Consider the following 19171-nt stretch of genomic DNA (forward strand, 5'->3'; position numbering starts at 1 on the left):
CTACTGCTGGATGACCGCCCTTTCATAGTGGACTCCAGAAGGACCTTGTATTTAATCATTTTTAGCTAACCTTGATTCTTTCTTTTTCTTTTTAAATGGGGGGGGGGGAGAAAGGCATCTTCTGAAGCCTCAGAAAATGTCCGGTTGAATGTGGTTTTTGGATTAAGCTCATATTTAAGGTAAAAACAACAAAAGAAATAATAAAAAAAAAAACCCAACCCCACCCCTCCTACAATCTAAGGGGTGATATGGCAAGAGAGGTTATGCTGCTCTCCGGAATGTTAAGGCTTAGTCTCTTAATTCTGTGGTTCCTGGCATTTCCACATACAGCGTATTATATCGACGCTTTTAAAAAGAGGTTGAATCTGTGGCTGAGATGATAATGTCAGGGGGGAGGAGGCAGAGTAGTCAGTGTCTGGTTTGAAGTCACAGAGCAGTTGAGGGGAGTTCAGAAGCAACTGCTAAGAAGAAATAATGAATCGTCGATGTAAATCTTGAATTTTTGTAATGTTAAATTTCATTTGCAAGACATTCTTGAGGTGTTAGTATCAGATTTCTGGGACACATGAGAGTTCAAAGAGAATATTGCTTTTGGTGACCGCAGGTCATATCAGCTTGAAGAGCAGATAATTCCACTGTTCTCTTAAGGTAAAGACAGCTATGCTGTGTGGCTCAAGAATAGATGGGATTGACTTGGGCATGGATTGAAAGCATTGTGAACTTTAAAATCTGGGAACGGTGAAATGATTTTTTCATCCTTTGTTGTGGCACTTTTCGTATCTAAACACAATAGCAAGTTTTTCTTGAGCTTTAAACATGTCCCAGAATGAAGAAAAAAAAAATCTTTTGAAGAACTTGAAAGAAGATTTGAGGATTTGGATGGAAACTGTACAATTTGCCTTGGGGCTTCAGAGCTGATGAAACTGACAGAGCTCACTGTGAGTTTGGGGTTTGCTGAATAGGGTAACAGCGGGGAGAAATGGCAGGAGGATCCTTTGGGTGAACTTGAAACAAGATGTCCCTCCCCAGCCCTACCAGGCTGTAGAAGCTGGGATCCACTTCATTTAACTCCAGCCTCACAGTGGTCACGGCTGGTAGCCAGCGTGAGCAGGGGCCTGTACTGGACTCGTCTGCTGTCAGAAAGCAGGATTATTAACCCAGATATTAACCCAGGATGATTAATTGGGGTTCGGTCATCCTGAAAAACAGCGACTTAGTTTTTCACCTGAGCCAATAGTTCTCACTTTCCTCTTTTCTTACAAGTCCAAAATGTCTCTTCATGAGAGTAGCCTTTTCTGGTGGGTTTGGCAGGGACTCGAAGCCACGGCTCGACAGGCGTGCGAGCCAGCACCTTCCCCAGCGAGACAGGTTCCAAAAGAAGAAACCCCAAATATCCTCAGGACTGTGTTTGGGATCCAGACAGTGGGACTGAATGGAAAAGCATCTGTTAGATCCTCTGCATCACATTATCCTCTTCATACCAAGTAAAGAGATTTCCGACCCAAGTGTTAGTCTGCCCTCTACAAACACAGCTGATCCTGCTGCAGATACTAAAATTCCCGACTGTCTGGCCAGCTCTCAGGCATTCATTCACCCGGGGCGTTCTACAAATGCCCCTCTGGTTTGCAAGAAGTCCATCACCAGCAATCCGATACAACCACTCCGGTTATTGTAGTAATGCCAGGCCACAGATGAATATTCCTCCTTCCCAAAAGAAATTTTTAGCAAGTTTTTAAAAGCAACTTTTATACTTTTTTATAACGTGTTTTGCTAACTCTGTCTCTCGTTTGCCGTATATTATTTACTATGAAGCTCCTGCTCTGTGAATGTGACCCCGTTGTTGCCGTCAGGAACTCGTCATTTGGTGGATCTTTTAGTGCCTGGGTAGTTGGTGGGGATGGGACGCAGCTGTCAGAGCAGCGTTCGCGCTCCCAGCATGGTCCGGCGCTCGGCTGGAACTGGGACTGTGGCACGGCCTCTTCCCGGAGCCCGGCTCGCTGGGCGCGCTCGTGAACACATTTTATTTTCAACTATTGGTGATCTCCTGAGGGGGTTTCAAGGGCTTTGATTTAAAGTTCTGCTGGGGAACTGTGGTCTTCCTCAGTCCTTCTTCCACAGCTCCTTAGGCACCACAACCATGTATTTCAGATTTGCCTTTTTTTTTTTTCCATCTGGTGTAAACACAGTTGCTATCCTGCTACCCTCCTTTTTTTTTTTTTTTTTTTTCCCTTTTTGGCAGCTATTTACCTCATTAATTGGAAAACACTAAGAAAACATTTTTGCACTTAATTTCATTTGAAGCTCTTGTACTTTAAAGAACTCTTAGACTACAAGAACATGTTCGCATTGAAAGAGGTACCTTTGTATAAATTTCTGGAGTGCAAGGAAGTTACAGGTTTCTTCTTCAGTGCTAAGAAAGGATTTAAGAAAACGAGTTGAAAAATTTTGTGAAACTCCTTGAGGATTTTTTTTTGGTGTTTGAAGGGAGAGAAAAAAACCAAAAGCCTCAGGAGTTAGTCTTTCATTTGCATTAATGGATTTGTTTTAAAGCCTTTGTACACTGCATGAGGTAATGGTTATTTTTTTTTATCCTAAAAATAAATTTAAAAAACATTTTTGTTATGACAAACTCATTAATGAGTTGTTTGGGGTTTTTTATATCTGAAGTCCTTGCTATGTTGACTGACAACTACTTAACTTTTTGGGACATTTTCATGTGTATGTATAGAACAAGAATTCAAAGACTTGCTTTGTTTCTGTTAACGGGTTGCTTGTTACTATATCCCCCCTTTTAATGTGTTCATGTATTACATTATTGTCTGGAAACAATAAATCCAGTTTAGAGTATTGTATTCATCGCTGTCTGACTTGTGGATTGATTTCATTGAGGCTTTTCTTTCTGATAAATTGGAAAGAATTAAGTTTGTAATTATTTTTAGGTGGTTGGTAGCGGTGCAAACATTTTAATAGGCAGAAGCTAAATGTAACGAAGTGGAGCAGAAATCGACCTTGTTTGGCTAATCCACCTTTCCTACGTCGTGCTCCGAACCAGACAGTCCAAAATTACTTTTCACATCTTTTGCAGCTGTGACAAAAGACCAAATCCAGTTTACAGTGGTTTCAAAGGTAGTGTTTAATGGGGAGTAGATAAACACAGTTATGACTTTGAAACATTAAACTGAATTGCACAGGCAAAATACAACCTCAGTACTCATCAAAGTGAGCTTGATTCCGTGCAGTCCACTTATGGTCCCTTCAAAAACAGAGGCTGAAGGTGAGTGTGGGACATCTCTGGTGTTGTCAGAGGTCACTGGGCTATCCTGCGTGTTGTTGCCGTAACCATTTCTCCGTTACTAAAGGAACAAATGATCGTTTGCACCTAGGAGGCTCACGGTAGTAGGCATTGGGAAAAGCACAGTCTGGCAGAACGCCCCTTGGTTTTGGGTGCTGGGCACCCTCGGGAAGCGGTAGCAGGAGATCAGTTCAGCTCCCAAGTGCTGAACTGCTTTGTGAAATCGGCGTGCGGGAATTGTGCCAAAATGAAAGGAGTGGGTTTCCGTTTTGATTTTTGAGGGCTGAACAGCCCTCTCAGCGAGTAGGATCGGTAGAGAAAAGACGTATCCTCCCGATCCGAGCTCGGCGGGAATCGCCCTGGCTCCTGCGCCCCTGCATGCCGCTGCCTTCCTCCGCAAGCCGTGTGAAACGTTCTACTTCTTGTCGAGAAGCACAGCTCGCTCTTCCTGCCCTGGGGAAAAGAACTACTGCTCCACCTCATTTTTAAAAAGGCTCCTAGTGCCAAATTCTGGGGAAAGCTTGTTTTACGTGACACAAAGCAGTTCCTGAAAACCTCAGGTTTTCTCTTCCCACACTTCCGTGCCTGGATCTTGGCATCAGCATGTCAAGGAGCTGCTCCCTGTAACGCTGGCGTTAGATAACATAAATCCCTGGAGATAGCCCTGCGGAAAAATTGCACAGCGGTGTGAGATGCAGTTGTTTTGAAGGCTTGAGAAAGAAGCTGGAAATGTTTTTGCTCTCGAGTTGAAATCTTAAATTGAGAAAAATTTAAGCATGCATGTCTGTCTGCCTCGGTAAGAGATCAGACCGCTTTCTTCCAAATAGTGGGGATTTTCCATGTGCTGGTTAGGATTCAGCGTTCTTAAGTGACAGCAAAAAAGTGTCTCATGTCTAGGGAATTTGAGGAAATAGTAAAACCTTCAGTATTCTGTCTGAGAAGCAATTTAACTCACAGAAAAAAAGTCCAGATTCTAACCGTGATTCTTACCTTGCTGATACGTCTTAATGAAGCTCTGACTAGCAAGAAGCTTGTATGGAGAGAAAAAAAAAAAAAAGCCAGTGTGACAGGCTTTATCTGTTATTTTATTTCAGGTTCTTGTTGTATTTCAGTTCTCATTAATGTAATAATGAGTGGGCAGCTCATTACACCTCCCTGAACTCATGGCTTTGAGTTGTCTGAGGACCAGGTCAGGGCAGCTGCATCCCCCTGCTGATGTGGATGCTCTGTCACCACGCGGTGCGGGTCAGAGCAGAGAGGAGCTCCAGCTCCAGCTCCTTTGTTTCCTCCTTCCTTCTGGTAACTCCACTGCTAAGGAAGAGACACACAACCCAGCAGCAGGCTCGTTGGTACCACATGGGGTTTTTGGCATCACGTAGGCTCTTTCTGGAACTCAAGAGTAGCTCCAGAGGAAAAATGAACCTTTGTTTTTATCATGGTGCGTTCGGTGACAGAACTTGAAAGGAAGGTGGGATAGAGACTTGGAGGTTGAGGGTGCAGCCCAAAAATAGATGATTGCATGAGAAGAGAGAAGGATGAATAAGCCACAAATAATTCAGCCAAAAGGGCTGCACAGAGAATTGAAACACAGAACACACTGAGTCAAACAGCCACAGGATCTACTAAAGGCTTATCCAGATTGTTTCAGGTGAACTCGAACTAGTCTATCTTTAAGTCAACAAATTAAATGTATTTGTTACAAATTTTCAGCAAATTTAGGGTTATGGAGCTTCAAGTCAGGTTTGCATTAATGCATTTTTGGAGCAGAACACCTCCTGTTGGTGTACTGCATCATGCTACTCATCGCTTCCACCTGCATAACCATTCCTGCCCTGCTGCTGTCCCGACGTCCCCTTGCAAACAACACCGGGATCCCTGCTGCTGGCCTCTGCCATTCTGGCCACAGAAAGTTAGAAATTTGATATTCTGCAAGCTCGTTTCAGTACTCAGGGCACTCTGAAGTACGAGGTGCTGGGAAAACATCAAGAGTGACTTCTGTTCTTTCTTCACAGTATAGCGTTGACTGTTTTTTTTTTTTTTCTTCCCAGTTGAATCTCATTACCAGAATGACTGGATAAGCAGCAAAGCCCTTATTGTACCTAGAAACTAGAGGGATAAAAGTTCGGAGTGTCTGAAGAAAAAGTCTTCAGAGCTCCTGAAGCTCTTAGCACTGGGAGGAAGCTTTGCACGGACAGCAGTAAACCTCCTGCAGTGATCAGCCAGTTCTTGCAACGCTACGGGAAGATATTCCCTTCTGCCCCTGGAGGAACGCATGCGTTGGTCCCACTGGTTGCTTCAGAGAGGTCAGACGTATAAATCCTTCCCCTCCTGGGCGCTGTCATGAGCACAGGTCTCAGGATCTCGTGAAATCACAAGAAGTTTGGTTTGGAAGGGTGAGCCATTCCCAAGCACTTTGCATTTACATTAGGATAAGAACAACTACAATAGTTACTGGGAGGTGGTTAACTTGGTGTAGTTTATTCAGCTCACCAGCGAATATCAGACAATCCTTTCTTATTTCCATAGCCACCGACTTCACTTGTTGCTGATCAATTCACAAAATAATTCTCAGTACCATGTTGTTAGGAACATTACTCCGTGAATCTTAAGAACATGGATACACAGAAAGAAAAATACAGCACCGTTTGTTTGTTTTTTTAAAGTGGAAAAAGCAACATGTTGTTTGGGAGCTATAATTCCTGGCCACTGGCATAAAGGATAGAGGAAAATAAAACTGATGCGATGCAGTGAGCAGTAACACAATAACAGACCACGAAAAACTGCAAAAGTGAATGGTAAGACTGAACTACGGGGAACCTTTCCAGCAGGTAAGTTTCTTGAAAGCTTTTACAGTAAAACTTTAAAAACTCACAGTTTACAAAATACTGTGGTAAAATGTTAACAACAGACTTCACAACGAATGAACGATTGAGACAGGATAAAATTGAAAGTGTTTTAAATGTTGCTGGACCGCGAGACAGTGACATCCTTTCTGTCCACACCAGTTTTCACCATCAGCTACGGCTTTTAAGGGTGTTTGAATTAAGTGGTTTCCAGGCAGGAGGCACTGTGCTCATTTGTATTTTCAACCATCTGAAGGGGCAGCTTTTCAAGCAAAAACAGTCAGTTTACTCAGGCGGTATTGTGGGCAGGAGGGAATTTTGCATGAGCTACACACAGGCTTTCACTCCGTTATTTACCTTGTAAATTAGACTCCCGAGGGGAGAGGGGGTTTCAGATGTCTGAAATGCTGTATGCAAAAAGCCTATATGTTTGTCTCCCTTTTTTGTTTCTCTCTTTTAATATTAAACAGCCATTTTCACTGCCAGGTCTCTGCCTTAGGACAGAAGAGCCACACTTGTTAGAAGCAAAAGGAAGGGAGCGGCAGCAGGGTGTGTCAACCAAAAGGACAGAAGCTGATAGAGAAAATCATTTACTGTCGTTCCTTCCCATTGCGGCCATGAGCCACACGGTAAGTGTTGTGCTTCATAAAACGAGAGGGAAATGTCCTTGTTGTGGAGAGGTGGGTACTTCCAGCGATCCTCCCCGCGGAGCCGACAAAGACACGAAGTTCTCCATTTCTCCTTCTTCTCTTCAACTTTCGCAGTGACGTTACGCTTTCTCCAACAGTCCCCAACCGTAGACTTGCAGGACTCAGTAGTTTAAGGAAAAAATAGGGAGCAAATTAGCGATTAATTTAACGGATTCTTGCCTGGGGGTTTCACTGTTCAGTTATGACTCAGCCCTCTCAAAATCATGAGATTGGCTTAGTCACTTTTTTGTTGTTGTTGTTTTTTTTTCCCCAGATACAAACGCTGAACCCATTCCCACTCGTTATTTGGGACAGACACGGGACAGCTTCACTCTGCCGGCACATGGCCACGCAGCACGCCTCACCGGCGGGAGCGACCCCTGCCACGCAGCCTTCGACAGACTTTTGAGGTGAACCCGCGATTAACCCCTCGGTTACCCAGCGGGATCAGCGGCTGCACGGTGTGGGACCGAGCTCCCGCCACCGACTCCGGAGACGGCGGCCTCGCCTCAGCCGGGGCCCGCCTCATGGCCGCCCGCCTCACGGCGGCTCCCCCGCCCCAAGCTACGCCTGGGGGGGTGCTGAAAACGAAGTTTTTTGGCAGCTCATCCCCCTTCCCGCCTCGGGCTGCGCGGCTCGCCCCTCAGGGAGGCGGCCCGCCCGCCGCCGTGCCGCCCCCGCCGCGCAGCGCGCCCCGCTCCCGCCGCGCGGCCCCTTCCTCAGGGCCGCCCCGCCCCCTGCGCGGCCGCCACCGCGCCTGCGCGGCCGCCGCGCGCCCCCGCCGCCTGGCCCGCGCGCAGGCGCAGAGGCGTGCCCGCCCCGCCCCGCCCCTCCCAGGCGGCCGCGCGCGCAGGCGCAGTGCGCGCCGTCTGCCCGCCCGGCTGGTGCGTGCGAGAGAAGATGGCGGCGGCGGGGGCAGCGGCGTGAGGCGCCTGGGAGACGCCGAGCTTCCCACGGCCGCGGGGCGCCATGGCTGTGAACAGCGCCCAGGTACCGCTCGCCTCCGCGCTGCGTTCCCGCGGCGTTGCGGGGACCCCTGAGGGGCGGCCGGGCCCTGCGGCGCGGCGCGAGGGGGAGCGTGGCGGCCGGGAGTAGGCCCAGGGTGATTCTGCAGCTTCATTGAGTCTCCTCAGGGCGGTGGAGGGGCCTCGCCGCCGGTCGGCACGGCGGCCTCCCGCGCTCCCGGCGGCCGCCCTGCCCCGCGGAGGGGCCCAGCGTGCTGGGCTCGCCCCCTCGTCGCGCCGGTGTCACCGCGCCTCGGCGAGGGGGAACGGGCGGAGAGGCGGCGGCCCTGCAGGGGGGCCCTTTGCGGGGCGAGGCCGGCGCTGCACCCCGCTCTGAGCCCTCGCAAAGAGGGGATGGCTGGGAGAGACGCGAGAGCTTGGACTGCTTTTTTATTTTTTTTTTTTTTTGAGGGAGGGGGGAGAGAGGCAGAAGCGATTCTATAACGAGAAGGGAATAAGGAGATTTGTAAAGTAATCCTCCCCCCGCGCCGAAACACTCAATAAACCTCAGTGCGTTGGGGTGCAAAGGGCTGAGTGTTGCAAGATTGCTGTGCGTGGGGATGCGTGTGCAGTTTCCCTCTTTCCCAAATGAGCCAGAAGATTTGTGCACGGAGTAAAAAAAAAAAAAAAAAAAAAAAATGCAACCGTAGTAGTTTTTCACTGGAAGTTAAAAGCTCCATTCCTGGGTTCTAATCTAGCGTGTGCTTGAAGCAAACGATTGAATGAGTTAACTTCGCTATTTCTTTCCTGTAAGGTTTTTCTCCCAAAAAGCTTTAAAGCAAAAACTTCGGGCTGTGTGTGCGGTGCGCTGAGGTATTTATTTGCGAGACTTCATGCAACTTTGGTTTTAGCAAATAATAAAGTTTATAAAACTTGGATCGTGTTAAAGATGATTTTGTTAAGAAACCATGTGTCTTGTGGTGGAAAATTATCTTTCATAAAATTTAAATGTTTTAAACAAGGTGATGCTTTATTCGGAATTCTGTAATTTTTTTTTTTTCTGAAAGCCGGTTAAGGTACATATTACTGAAGCTGAGCACTAGTGGCACTGACAGTGATTTTTTTCTTAAAGAAAACTTTGTAAACTATTATGATGTTCCTTGTCCAGCTTGATTTATTTATGTTTGAGAGAAAGAGGGATGTAATTTTGTTAACGTGAGTGTTCTGAGGGCGACTGCAGTTTTTGGAGTTTGTTTAAAATAGTTATAAAATTTTGTAGTCTTCAACTTTTCTTTCAGAGTGAAGGAAAAATCACTTAGTTCTGAACGTTTTTTTACTGCCCTAATGAATGATAGTTAGAATGCAGTATATGAAAAGGATTCAGTGTCTAGCTTGGAGGCTGTCTTCCTTGCTCTTCTCCCTTCCCCTCAGTACTAGGCAGCAGTGCATGTGGTCAGTTTGATAAGACTTGGTTTTACATTGCAGCTTTTTCCTTTGTTCAGAAGAATTAAGGACAATTCCTTGTCTGTTCTTAATTAAGTTCGTGTACTTTGAAACAAAAAAAAACTTCAGATGATGATTTAGTTTATGGTGAAGCATTGCATAGCTGTAATTAAAGCTAGACTGTAAAATCATCTTTAGTAGCAACTTGTACGTAGACTATTTTAAATCAACCCCTTCTATATGTAAAGGTAGATATTTAGGTCTCGTGAGGATTGCTGTTTAAATTTATGTAATTTGGAAGCAAATCTCTAAGATATCTTTCAGTTAACGCTTTGTTCGCGTCATTAAACACAGCCTGTTTTCGTGTTTTGTGTATTTCTTTTCCCTAATGTAAACAGTTTTATTTAAATGCTGTCTGGGATTTATGTGGATACATCTTCTAGAGCAATGCGATGCTATAATGCTGAAGAGAAGTAACAATGCTTTGGACTTTTTTGGATGGGGAACCTATAAGTAAGTTCAGGGATGCAGTTTTACATGTAGGTGTTTCCTTTTTGTTGGGGGATGGTAGTGTTGCAGATCAGTAGAAAAATCAGAGAGTTTTGGTAAAAATTGTCTGTTCTGAGCACAAGACTAAATGACATTATTTAGTCATTATGTTCATGTCATAATGCAGAGTCTTTGGCAAAAGTGCTTAATTTTTCCGTGTGACTGTAATTTGTGTGTACCATAATTGAAATGTTTTTTGTCACATGGGGGAAAAGAAAGTCTTCCAGAAAATCACACTTTTCTCCTAGCCAAAACGGATAGTCAGATTTCTGCCAATTGATAGATTCATGTAATAGTGGGCAGAAGTATTTCGTCAGTCAGTTTGCACGTTCTAACAAATGAATCATGAACATGACCGTATCTTATATTTTCAAAGGGGGATTAATTTTGGACGACCAGCTAGTCAGCAAGCACATGAGTGTATGGTGACATGGTTTAGATATTGCTGGTCGTTTGTACCTCTGTATTCCATGTCATTATTTCGTAATCATTTAATGAGATATTTAAGTGTTGCTGTTAATTTTCTGGGCGTGTTCTGAGTATATTCAAAATCTGTAAGATTTTTTTTTTGTTGTTAAGATTAGCTAGAAGTAAACCTGTCTTATCACTACAGGTTTTGTATGACACTACAGATGCTGAGCTGATTTAGCACTGGATATAGTTGAAACCATTTGTCATCAAGGTCATCTAAAAATCTTTTTTTAAAAAAAAAGACAGACGTTTTAAAAACTATTTCCCTGATTGGAAAGAGTAATACTCTGTAGGAACTGTATAAACAGTTGTTTTAGCCACTTTTCCTATTGTTTTTCATAGAAAGAATTAATACAAACGCATCATTTATAAATCTTGTGAAAACAAGTTAAGCAGAAGAAAGGATACCATAGCAGAATGAATCATTTATGCTTATTTTGTTCTTTCACCATTACTGTGGTGTCAGATTAACTTAGTGCCATTTTAAATGTACTGTGTTGCCCCAAACCCAGCTGAAGTAAAAACCAGTAGAGTCTGCGTTCAGAAAGAGCTGAACAAGCTGGTAGGCTACTCATCCTCACCCAAGCCTGTGTCTGGCCTGGCAACCAGAATAACTGGAACTCGGAACGTGGCATGCAATCTGACTCCCTGAAATACTGCACTGCAAACTACCTTTTTTATGGCTGGCTTGGAGTTGTGCTCCCTGGCAGGGTGTAGTTTGATGTTCCCTTAAGCCAGTGCTGTTTCTGGAAGGAAAAAAAAAAAAAGCAATCTGTAGGCATTTGTTCGGTGCTGCCTTTGCAGTGTATTGCCTGACATTTGTGGGTGACCTTGATTAGGAAATCGATCTGTCTCCAGAATAATGTTTTAAAAAAAAAAAAGGGGTTTACGCAGCTGGATGAGTTTCTTGTGCTAGTTTGCTTGCGTCCGTGCAGATGTGTCTAATGTGACTGTATCCTTACAGGCAGAAAGAAGCGTTTGGAGAGAGAGCAATGTGGAATCTGTCTGTCAGGTTCCTGAAATCCACTGAAAACTGTGGGGACCACCCTGAACACAGAATGAAATCCGACAGTGGGCAAGGGCTGCCAACGGGTGGTTTTGGAGAGAGGCGTCTGAGTGCGTCATCTTGCCGTAGCTGCTGCTTCTGCCCTGTCCTGCTCAGTTGCTCTTGTGTGTTCCAAAAAGGGTGAAGAAGCTGAATTTGTCTCCCTTTTTTTGATTTTGTTTTGGGTTTTCTGAGTCTCACTTTGATTGCTCAGAAGGGGCTGGATCAGTCCTTTTGCTAGAGCTTTTGCCGATGGAGAGAGTAGTTGTTCTAGGCTTCCGTGGCCGCGGGAATCGGGGCTGCAGCTGAAGCTGTGAGTTCAGGTAGCCGGAAGGTATCGCTTGTCTTTGTAAAACATGAGTGGTGAATCCACGTCGAGTACAGTGGGTGAATGTGTGCTAGTTAGCTTAAAAAAGGAAGTCTGGGAAAGGCTGACATAGAAATTAAATTTGGAACGATATGGTAGCATGCAAATCATAGAATAAACCCCACAGTTTTTGTGAATCACTGCTATTTATTCTGTGCATTCTAGACTATGGCAGTGATTCAGAGACTTTTAAAATGAATCCAGCCATTTACCTATTAAGAAATCCAGTTTTGCTGGGCAGTTGCTTAGACGCACTGCTTTTTCTGTTCATCTAGCTGTTAAAACGCTTGCAAAGTTGAGTGAGGTTTTGTTGGTGGGTAAACGAAGCAGTCTGATTTCTGTTTAGTGATACACATGCGACGTGCTGTGTCGTACAAAACAGCCAAATCTGTTGTAAGAGAAGTCGCTGGCCTTGGGCCATTGGATTATAGTCATTTGTCACTCTAATGCCATTTCAGCAATGGAGATGTTCACTTCCAAAGAATTAAACATGCTAGAACTGCGGTTTTTCTTTTTGATGGAAGTGTTTTCTGTGTGATCATTAAACATACAACTGGGGATTATGGAACAAAGGGTTATGCTTCACAGTGGAAAAAAGTGTGTGTGTGTACGTGTGTGTATATACATATATAGACACAAACACTCCGTAATGGAGTAGTCTGATTAAAGTTTCAATTCTAAACCCTGTGTTTGTTTTATGAAATGGTAACGTATGCTTTTAAGACTATGTGTTTTAAGTATTCCCAATAATGGTGCCATGTTGATTATATTTAAAACACTTTAAAGGATTTTGTTAGATTAGCGCTCATGTTAATATATTCATTAACACTCTAATAGAGTAAAACTTTGAAGTACATTAATCTTTTTCATTTTGTATTTGACTCTCTAATACCTAATTGCATATGTTCTTGATATTTTAAATACATGTAAGAACTTTTCCTCCTTGTTTGACAGCATAAGATTTATCGATCTTTGGTGCGTGCTACAAGGTCTGTTGTTCTTCACCTGTAGTTAGGCAGAAGGCAGCTTTAATCACAGTAGCCCTAACAAAGTGTTTGTGCAAGGCTTATTTAAATCATACACCTGATGGAAAAGCATGTGTTTAACAAAATTAAAACCAACTTTCTTGAGATCCTGTGATAGTCATAGGTGTTAATGCCACGCAAACTGAAGGAAATGTGTGAGAGTGCTTTTGGGAATTTTGCTGCTTATAGTGTTGTATGTGAATCCATATTGTGTATGGAAGTTTTAAAAGAAGGATTGTATATTATTTACATTGCAATTGTAGTAGGAAAGAAAGGGATATAGATCAGCTTCCATTGACTGTAGTGTTAAAGCAAACTGCAAAATCGCTTAAGGTTTCTGTAACTTTTTTACTTTGTTCAAAAACTAAACCCCCTGATTTGGGTTCAGCTTTGAGGTGGAAGAGAAGAACGCCCTATCTGTAAGCAACTCTAAAGAACCACATATCTCTAAAGCTTGTGTGAAAAGGTTCTTTAAAAAAAAAAAAAGTAGATTTTCTTGAAATAATTCTGTGTATGAAAGACTTCTCTCTCTGTTTTGTTTGAACCAAACTGCACGTACTAGCAGAAATAGCAGTGCTGTGTTCCCTCAGTGCAGCAGTGTGTTTTTTCATACAACATTTTGAGTCTGCTGTAGTGATTCACAGGTTTCCTGCCTTGTTTTTCCCCATGAATGTTGCAGACTGGCAATGGATTTCCCAGTGTAACTTAAAATACAGAAGTTGTATATCATTCATGCACAGAAGTGAAGGCTTTTGTCATGAAAATGTTTTGTCTTGTTGGAGTGGGATTCCTTTGTAGGTAGTGTAACAATGTGTTACCAATAGTGATTCTTACAGTATCAAGGTAATGTTCTTGTTTTCATGAGTACTTAACAGCTTTGCCATGTGCACATACCTGTCTTAGCAGGAACATGGATGTAATTTGCTTTTTAGCCTGTATTGCAGCAATACACGCGTGTTTTAAGTTGGTTGAAGATCACCTGTTATCAGCATAGAAAATACCTAGAACACAGATGAGATTACCAGGTCTCAGATGACAAGAGTGACTTTAGAAGTGCTGACTTTCATTGTGTGAACGTATCAAGACTTCACATGCTGTGCGTGGTATCAAACCACAGGTATTCTTGCTCCTGGTTGTCTGGGGAAGCAGAGTTGTGTTACACATGGCTCTTGTTTGAACAGGCTGAGTGTAAGTTTTAAAGAAGGAAATTAATTCAAAGCTAACCTTCTTTACAAGGTGGGAGTTAAATTACTCTGACGGGGGAAAAAAAGGGGAGATAGAGGCAACATTGATAATCCCTTTAATTCTTGCTAAAAGCATTAGGATGGATGGAGAGGGAAATGGAAAAAGTTCAGTTGCTAATTTTAATGGTAGCAACAGGCAACTAGATTAATCATATTCAAATAGTGCTTTTAGACCATGCTACGTAAGAGGGTATTTGGTTAAAAATGGTGCTGTACCAGTACCTAATATGGGATGGTCTTGTCACTTTAAATATGAGTAGGTATGATAAAAGGAGAGGGGAAATAAAGCAGAGAGAAAAAGAGTCATTGTCAGCACAAGTTACAGCTGAATTGCAAGAAGAATCAAGTTCTCTGGAGTTCTAGTCTACTTCAGTCTATCCATTAAATCATACAGGCTGTAATAATAGTTAGCTGTTACCAAAGAAAAGTAAGAAATAGTGCTGTGACGTCCTTAAAGCATGGAAAACCTCACTTTCTGTTCCTCTGCTGCCTTTGGGATACAAAACCAAAGCTGCCACTGTTTGAAAATTTCTGTGGAGCACTGTAGTTAATTGATACAAAGTTGGAAAAAAGTCAAAGACAACTTATTTAGGCGCTTCCCAATACTCATTTTCTTCTTCTCAGCCAAAGGCTGTGCCCATAGGCTATTGCCCCTTAATAATAAGTTTAAGCTTCCACAAATCACAAAGAGTGAGAGCTCCCTAACAAAACTTAAGGGTTTATGCTGTTAATACGCTTTCATAGCAAGCAAGAATGAGATGCATAAAGTTACCATCCTGGCATTGCAAGTGGCAGAAAATGTAAGTGCAGCAGCATCATGCAAGTGTGAAAGAGGAGTAGTCACTTTCCGAGCAGAAGGAGTAAAGCTGTTGAGTTTGCTCATGTCAACAGGTTTGCCTTCTCAGCCTTTTGAACTTTACCTTCGTTCAAACACACCACTGAATTGTAGTGGTCATTCTTGTTGCTGTGAGTCAACACAACTGTAAATACCAGATGCTGACACGGGATGTTTCAGATGTTGCTAAAGACTCCTGATTTTCCTTAATTGGGGAGAATAAAGGTGATGGACATGCATTATGCTTAGTACTAATGATTGTCCCGTAAAGGCCATTATGGTTTTCTGCTTTGATGTAATTGCATCCTTACAATAGAGATTTCCCCGAGTTCTCTTCAGTGTTCACCTCTGGAGTGATGCATTAGGGCAGCCGTGAACGTTTTTTTCCTTTGTTTTGTGCTGCTGCTAGTGATGGTGGGTACCGTGGTCAGAAGTCGCGGTGGGCTGGAGGGATCCCTCATTCCCAGAAGCAGCTCGATTGTGTGCTGAGCCGCGTAGCGTGGGCACGTACGGTGTTTTCATGATAGCATGACTTTATAGTTTGAATTCTTCACAGTTTTTTTCTAGCCGAAAATCCTACGGCTTCGTTAAGAGCTGAGATATTTTATAGCTGTTTGATTTGCATACCAAATTTTGTGTGTTTATGCTTCAAATTTATTTTATGACCGCTTAAAAAAACCCAAAAGTGCTGGTAATTAGCGAACAACTGCTTATTATATTATTTTTGAAGACTGGCTCCAAGTATGAGTGTCCAGCACATCTAGTGTGTTTGCTGAGTAGCCAGAGGTCGCAACATTTGATAATGGCAACCATCACTAATTGGAAACTTAGTTTGGTTTGTATTTTCTCTTTTATTTGCAAAACAGCCATTTTGAACGAGTGACTGATTGCGTTTGCCAAATGTTTTTATTATTTGCAAGATTTTTTAATTGGATTTGGGACCAAAGGAAGCAAAGTACAGCCACATGAGAAGCATGTTCTTTCAGAAGCTGCCTAAATTGGTGTTGTTTGAAAGTGGCGAGTGTTACAAATTCTCAATGCGCAGGCTGAAATACGAGGGTGTGGTTTCATCCTTGTTGCTCAAGCCTGTCAGCATTACGGATTAGATTGCGATTTGCTGGTGTTTACCTGGAGCCCTCTAAAATGTTCTTGCTCGTTTATGCTGCCGGTGGATGAGGGAGAGGATGGAAAGTGCTGGGCTTGCAGAGATGTTGGTGGAGGTGAGGGGTGTGAGCAGGGGCACTGCAGACAGCAGCTGCTTCTGCCTCTGTCCTTGCAGTGAATAAGCTGAGGAGCCGGTGCCGTGCTGGGTTTGTCTCCCCTGCTGTGTATCCACGCTGGTGTTTGCAGATGGCTGGGTGTGCAGGCCAAGGAGTGGTGACTCCAGCTCCTCCCTGGATGGAGGGCGTGCATGACCTATTGGTTGTGTACGCTGATCTCATAATGTTGTGGGCTTTTTCAGTAATAGTATGTCAGAGTATACTCTGATATAGCTGCTTTTCGCCCTCAGAAAGCAGGAGAATTTCAGTATCGTCAATATCATAAATGTGTTGGGAAATGTCTTGAGTGCTCTAGTTTTGCATTCTGTTCATTCATACGTGCAAAAGAAATCTGAATGCTAACAGAAGATCTTGTATAAGGAAAGACATCAAGTAGCTCCACTATCAGTGTTATTTTGAAGTGAGCTACCTAAAAAAAAAAAAAAGTTAAAATCGACAGCGTTATTATTAAACAGTAAACCTACTACCATATTCGTACCCAATTTTTAATGCTGCCGTTTAAAAATACGGTTGTTTAATACGCTTACTATCTGTGTTTCGGTTGCAGCAGTCTGTCTGTGCTTTCATTTTAACGGCTGTCTGCATCTGTATAAAACTGTGTTGCAGGTACTTCAGCTCTAAAACTCTCAGGAGGAGGTAGCATGTGTGAGGTGTCCCAACTTTCATTGGGACTTGCGTGCCACTTCAAAATACAAAGTTGCAGTCGTGGGCAGTGCAAGATCCTCTCAGGTTTCCACCTGCTGCTTATCACGCATCGGGCTGATGGAGGAGATGGATGGCTGTGTATGTACTGAGAATCAAAACAATAGGTGGTAGCCTCAGTTTTTGTCTGCCGGGGGACACGGCATACACCATTGTCACGTGGTGAAGTAGTGGAAGGGGCTTGAGTTCCTGCAGAGAGAGTTGAATTACTCTCAAACGAAAGATGGGGAGAGGCTGTTCAGGAGGGCCAGTTGTGATAGGACAAGGGGTAATGGTTTTAAAATAGAAGGAGATAGATTCAGGTTGGATATTAGGAAAAAATTTTTTACCGTGAGAGCTGTAGAACACTGGAACAGGTTGCCCAGAGAGGTGGTGGATGCTCCATCCCTGGAGACGTTCAAGGCCAGGTTGGATGAGGCCCTGAGCAACCTGATCTAGTTGGAGATATCCCTGTTCCTTGCAGGGGGGTTGGACTAGATGACCTTTGAGGGTCCCTTCCACCCTAATGATTCTATGATTCAGCAGTTACAGAGCTCAAAATACAGGAGACTTTATTGTATGGTGGTAGTTGTCGTTTCTGTGACTCTCTTGAGTCATTACCAATCACTCTGTTTTTCACAAGTTATCTGGTTTATTTTTGGCTGGTTCTTTATGAGATTATCATCCATTTTTGGCAGGTCGCAACTTGCAAAGGAGAAAGTCTCATTCTTCCTTGCTCCAGGCTACTTCCATCTTTTACGCTACACTGGCTCCTCACCTTCTCTAAACCCTCCTTTTCCCAGTGGAAAAAAAAAAACAACAAACCAAACAAAACAGAAAACCAACACAAAACCAACCAAACTATCTGGATCATTTTTTCTGTTTGAATTTAATCGTCTCACTGATCTGTTCAGTGTGTGCCAGAAATGGCATAGGAGAAGAGGTGGGATTGTGAATCCAGCAAGAGGAAAAGGAGAGTAAAAAGTGTGTGGCCTTGGTGAATGGAGCAGGTGGTGCTTGTTTTTAACAATCAGCCAGTATTTTCTCTTGCTGTCCCTGTTAAATGTGTGGTGCCTTGCCAGGGTGGTTACCCCTGTACAAGCTCTGGGCATGATTAGTTTTCACGTTGTCTTTTTTAATTCTTGGTGGCTGGCATGGTTTTGATAGGACTTTGCACCACATTTAGATGAATACTAAACTTTCTAGGTTAAATCTTACTACTCAGCTGTAGTTTTGGGCATTCAGCACTTCTGAAATTTAGGGTTGAGGTGTGAGGTTAGGCCTTTAGAAGAGGCATATGGGTAGGTGGGCTCAACTGCCTTCTGAAGGTGCTAATCCGTATTCCTTGTCAGGATGGAGTCCAGATAGCTAATTTTTACCTCACCTAATCTTAACCATCTTAAATCCTGCCCTGAGTAATCGCTTGTGAAAAGCATTGTGTAGGTGACTTGTCCAGCCGTGGCGCTTTTAGGAATAGATTTTAGTTTTCCACAACATTTAGCTACAGTTATTCAGAGGCTATCCATTCTTTTCCTAATTTTCTTTATCTTCCAGTGTACCTTTCAGCTTGCTTGATAAACTGAAACAACGGTGTCCTTACTGCCCAGGGTGGAATTGTCCCCTGGGATGGGTCTGTATCGATCCTGTGAGAGGTATTAGTCCTCTGTGAAGACCTGAGTAGTGGAAATAAAAAGAAGAAAATATCGAACGTTCAGAAACTAGCGGGAATCCAATGAAGTTACAAGCAGTCTTAATTTTTGTGCAACTTTGCTTTTGTTTACTTGGTTTTAGAAGCATAATTTTAGTGCAATTTCCTTATCTTAAATAGTAGGGTGCCATCCTGAACCTCACATGCTGTATCTGCAAGGTTAGCACCTTTCCGTACTCGGAAAGGGCGGCTGCTATTCCAGCGCATGGAGCAATTCACAAGAGAGGGAGTATTACTGAGGGAGCTGAGATATGTGCTGCTGTACCTGAATTAAAGAGCCTTCTGACTAACCATAGAAGGATTATGTGATTCTGGGTGATAATTCAGCTTTTGGAGAGGAAACTCATCTGTCAGGCACAGACCAGTTCTTTCCGTTTCTTTTTTTTTTTCCCCTGTGCTATCTCTGTCAATAACTTCAAATCCTGTGTCATCTCTTCATCTAACTCCTGTTCCTCATCAAGCCAATTGTAATCTCCTTGAACCACTTTAAAAATGTACTTACAGTCAAACTTGTTTAATTTCTTAAAACTTAGGGTCTTGTTGCACTTTTTCTTCCTAGTACTCTCTCTTTTTAATAACCTAATCCAAGTCTAAGTGTATTAGTTTTCCTTTTTTAAATCATGGATTTGATGGGTAAAAGTTGCCTATGAGGTAAACACAGGTATAGTGAGCACAGCAGAAAGGCTTTCCTCTGCCAGGACACTGCGGAGCACCTCTGAAGCTTGCTAGCTGGAAGCCATTTCAGGGAAAGCCTG

At 43.4% G+C, this 19171-nt stretch overlaps 1 protein-coding gene across 1 annotated transcript in view; it reads left to right on the forward strand.

Annotated features, from left to right (window-relative positions):
- Positions 1-7738: 7738 nt before the first annotated feature.
- Positions 7739-19171, forward strand: part of USP10 (ubiquitin specific peptidase 10) — a 55066-nt gene continuing 43633 nt past the window's right edge. Inside the window, exon 1 of the mRNA XM_086620986.1 lies at positions 7739-7814. Within this exon, the coding sequence (XP_086477112.1) occupies positions 7794-7814 (21 nt within the window). The 5' untranslated portion in view covers positions 7739-7793. The remainder of the gene's footprint in view (positions 7815-19171) is intronic.

Source organism: Tauraco erythrolophus, chromosome 15 (genome assembly GCF_009769465.1).
Source record: "Tauraco erythrolophus isolate bTauEry1 chromosome 15, bTauEry1.pri, whole genome shotgun sequence".
Taxonomy (NCBI): Eukaryota; Metazoa; Chordata; class Aves; order Musophagiformes; family Musophagidae; genus Tauraco; species Tauraco erythrolophus.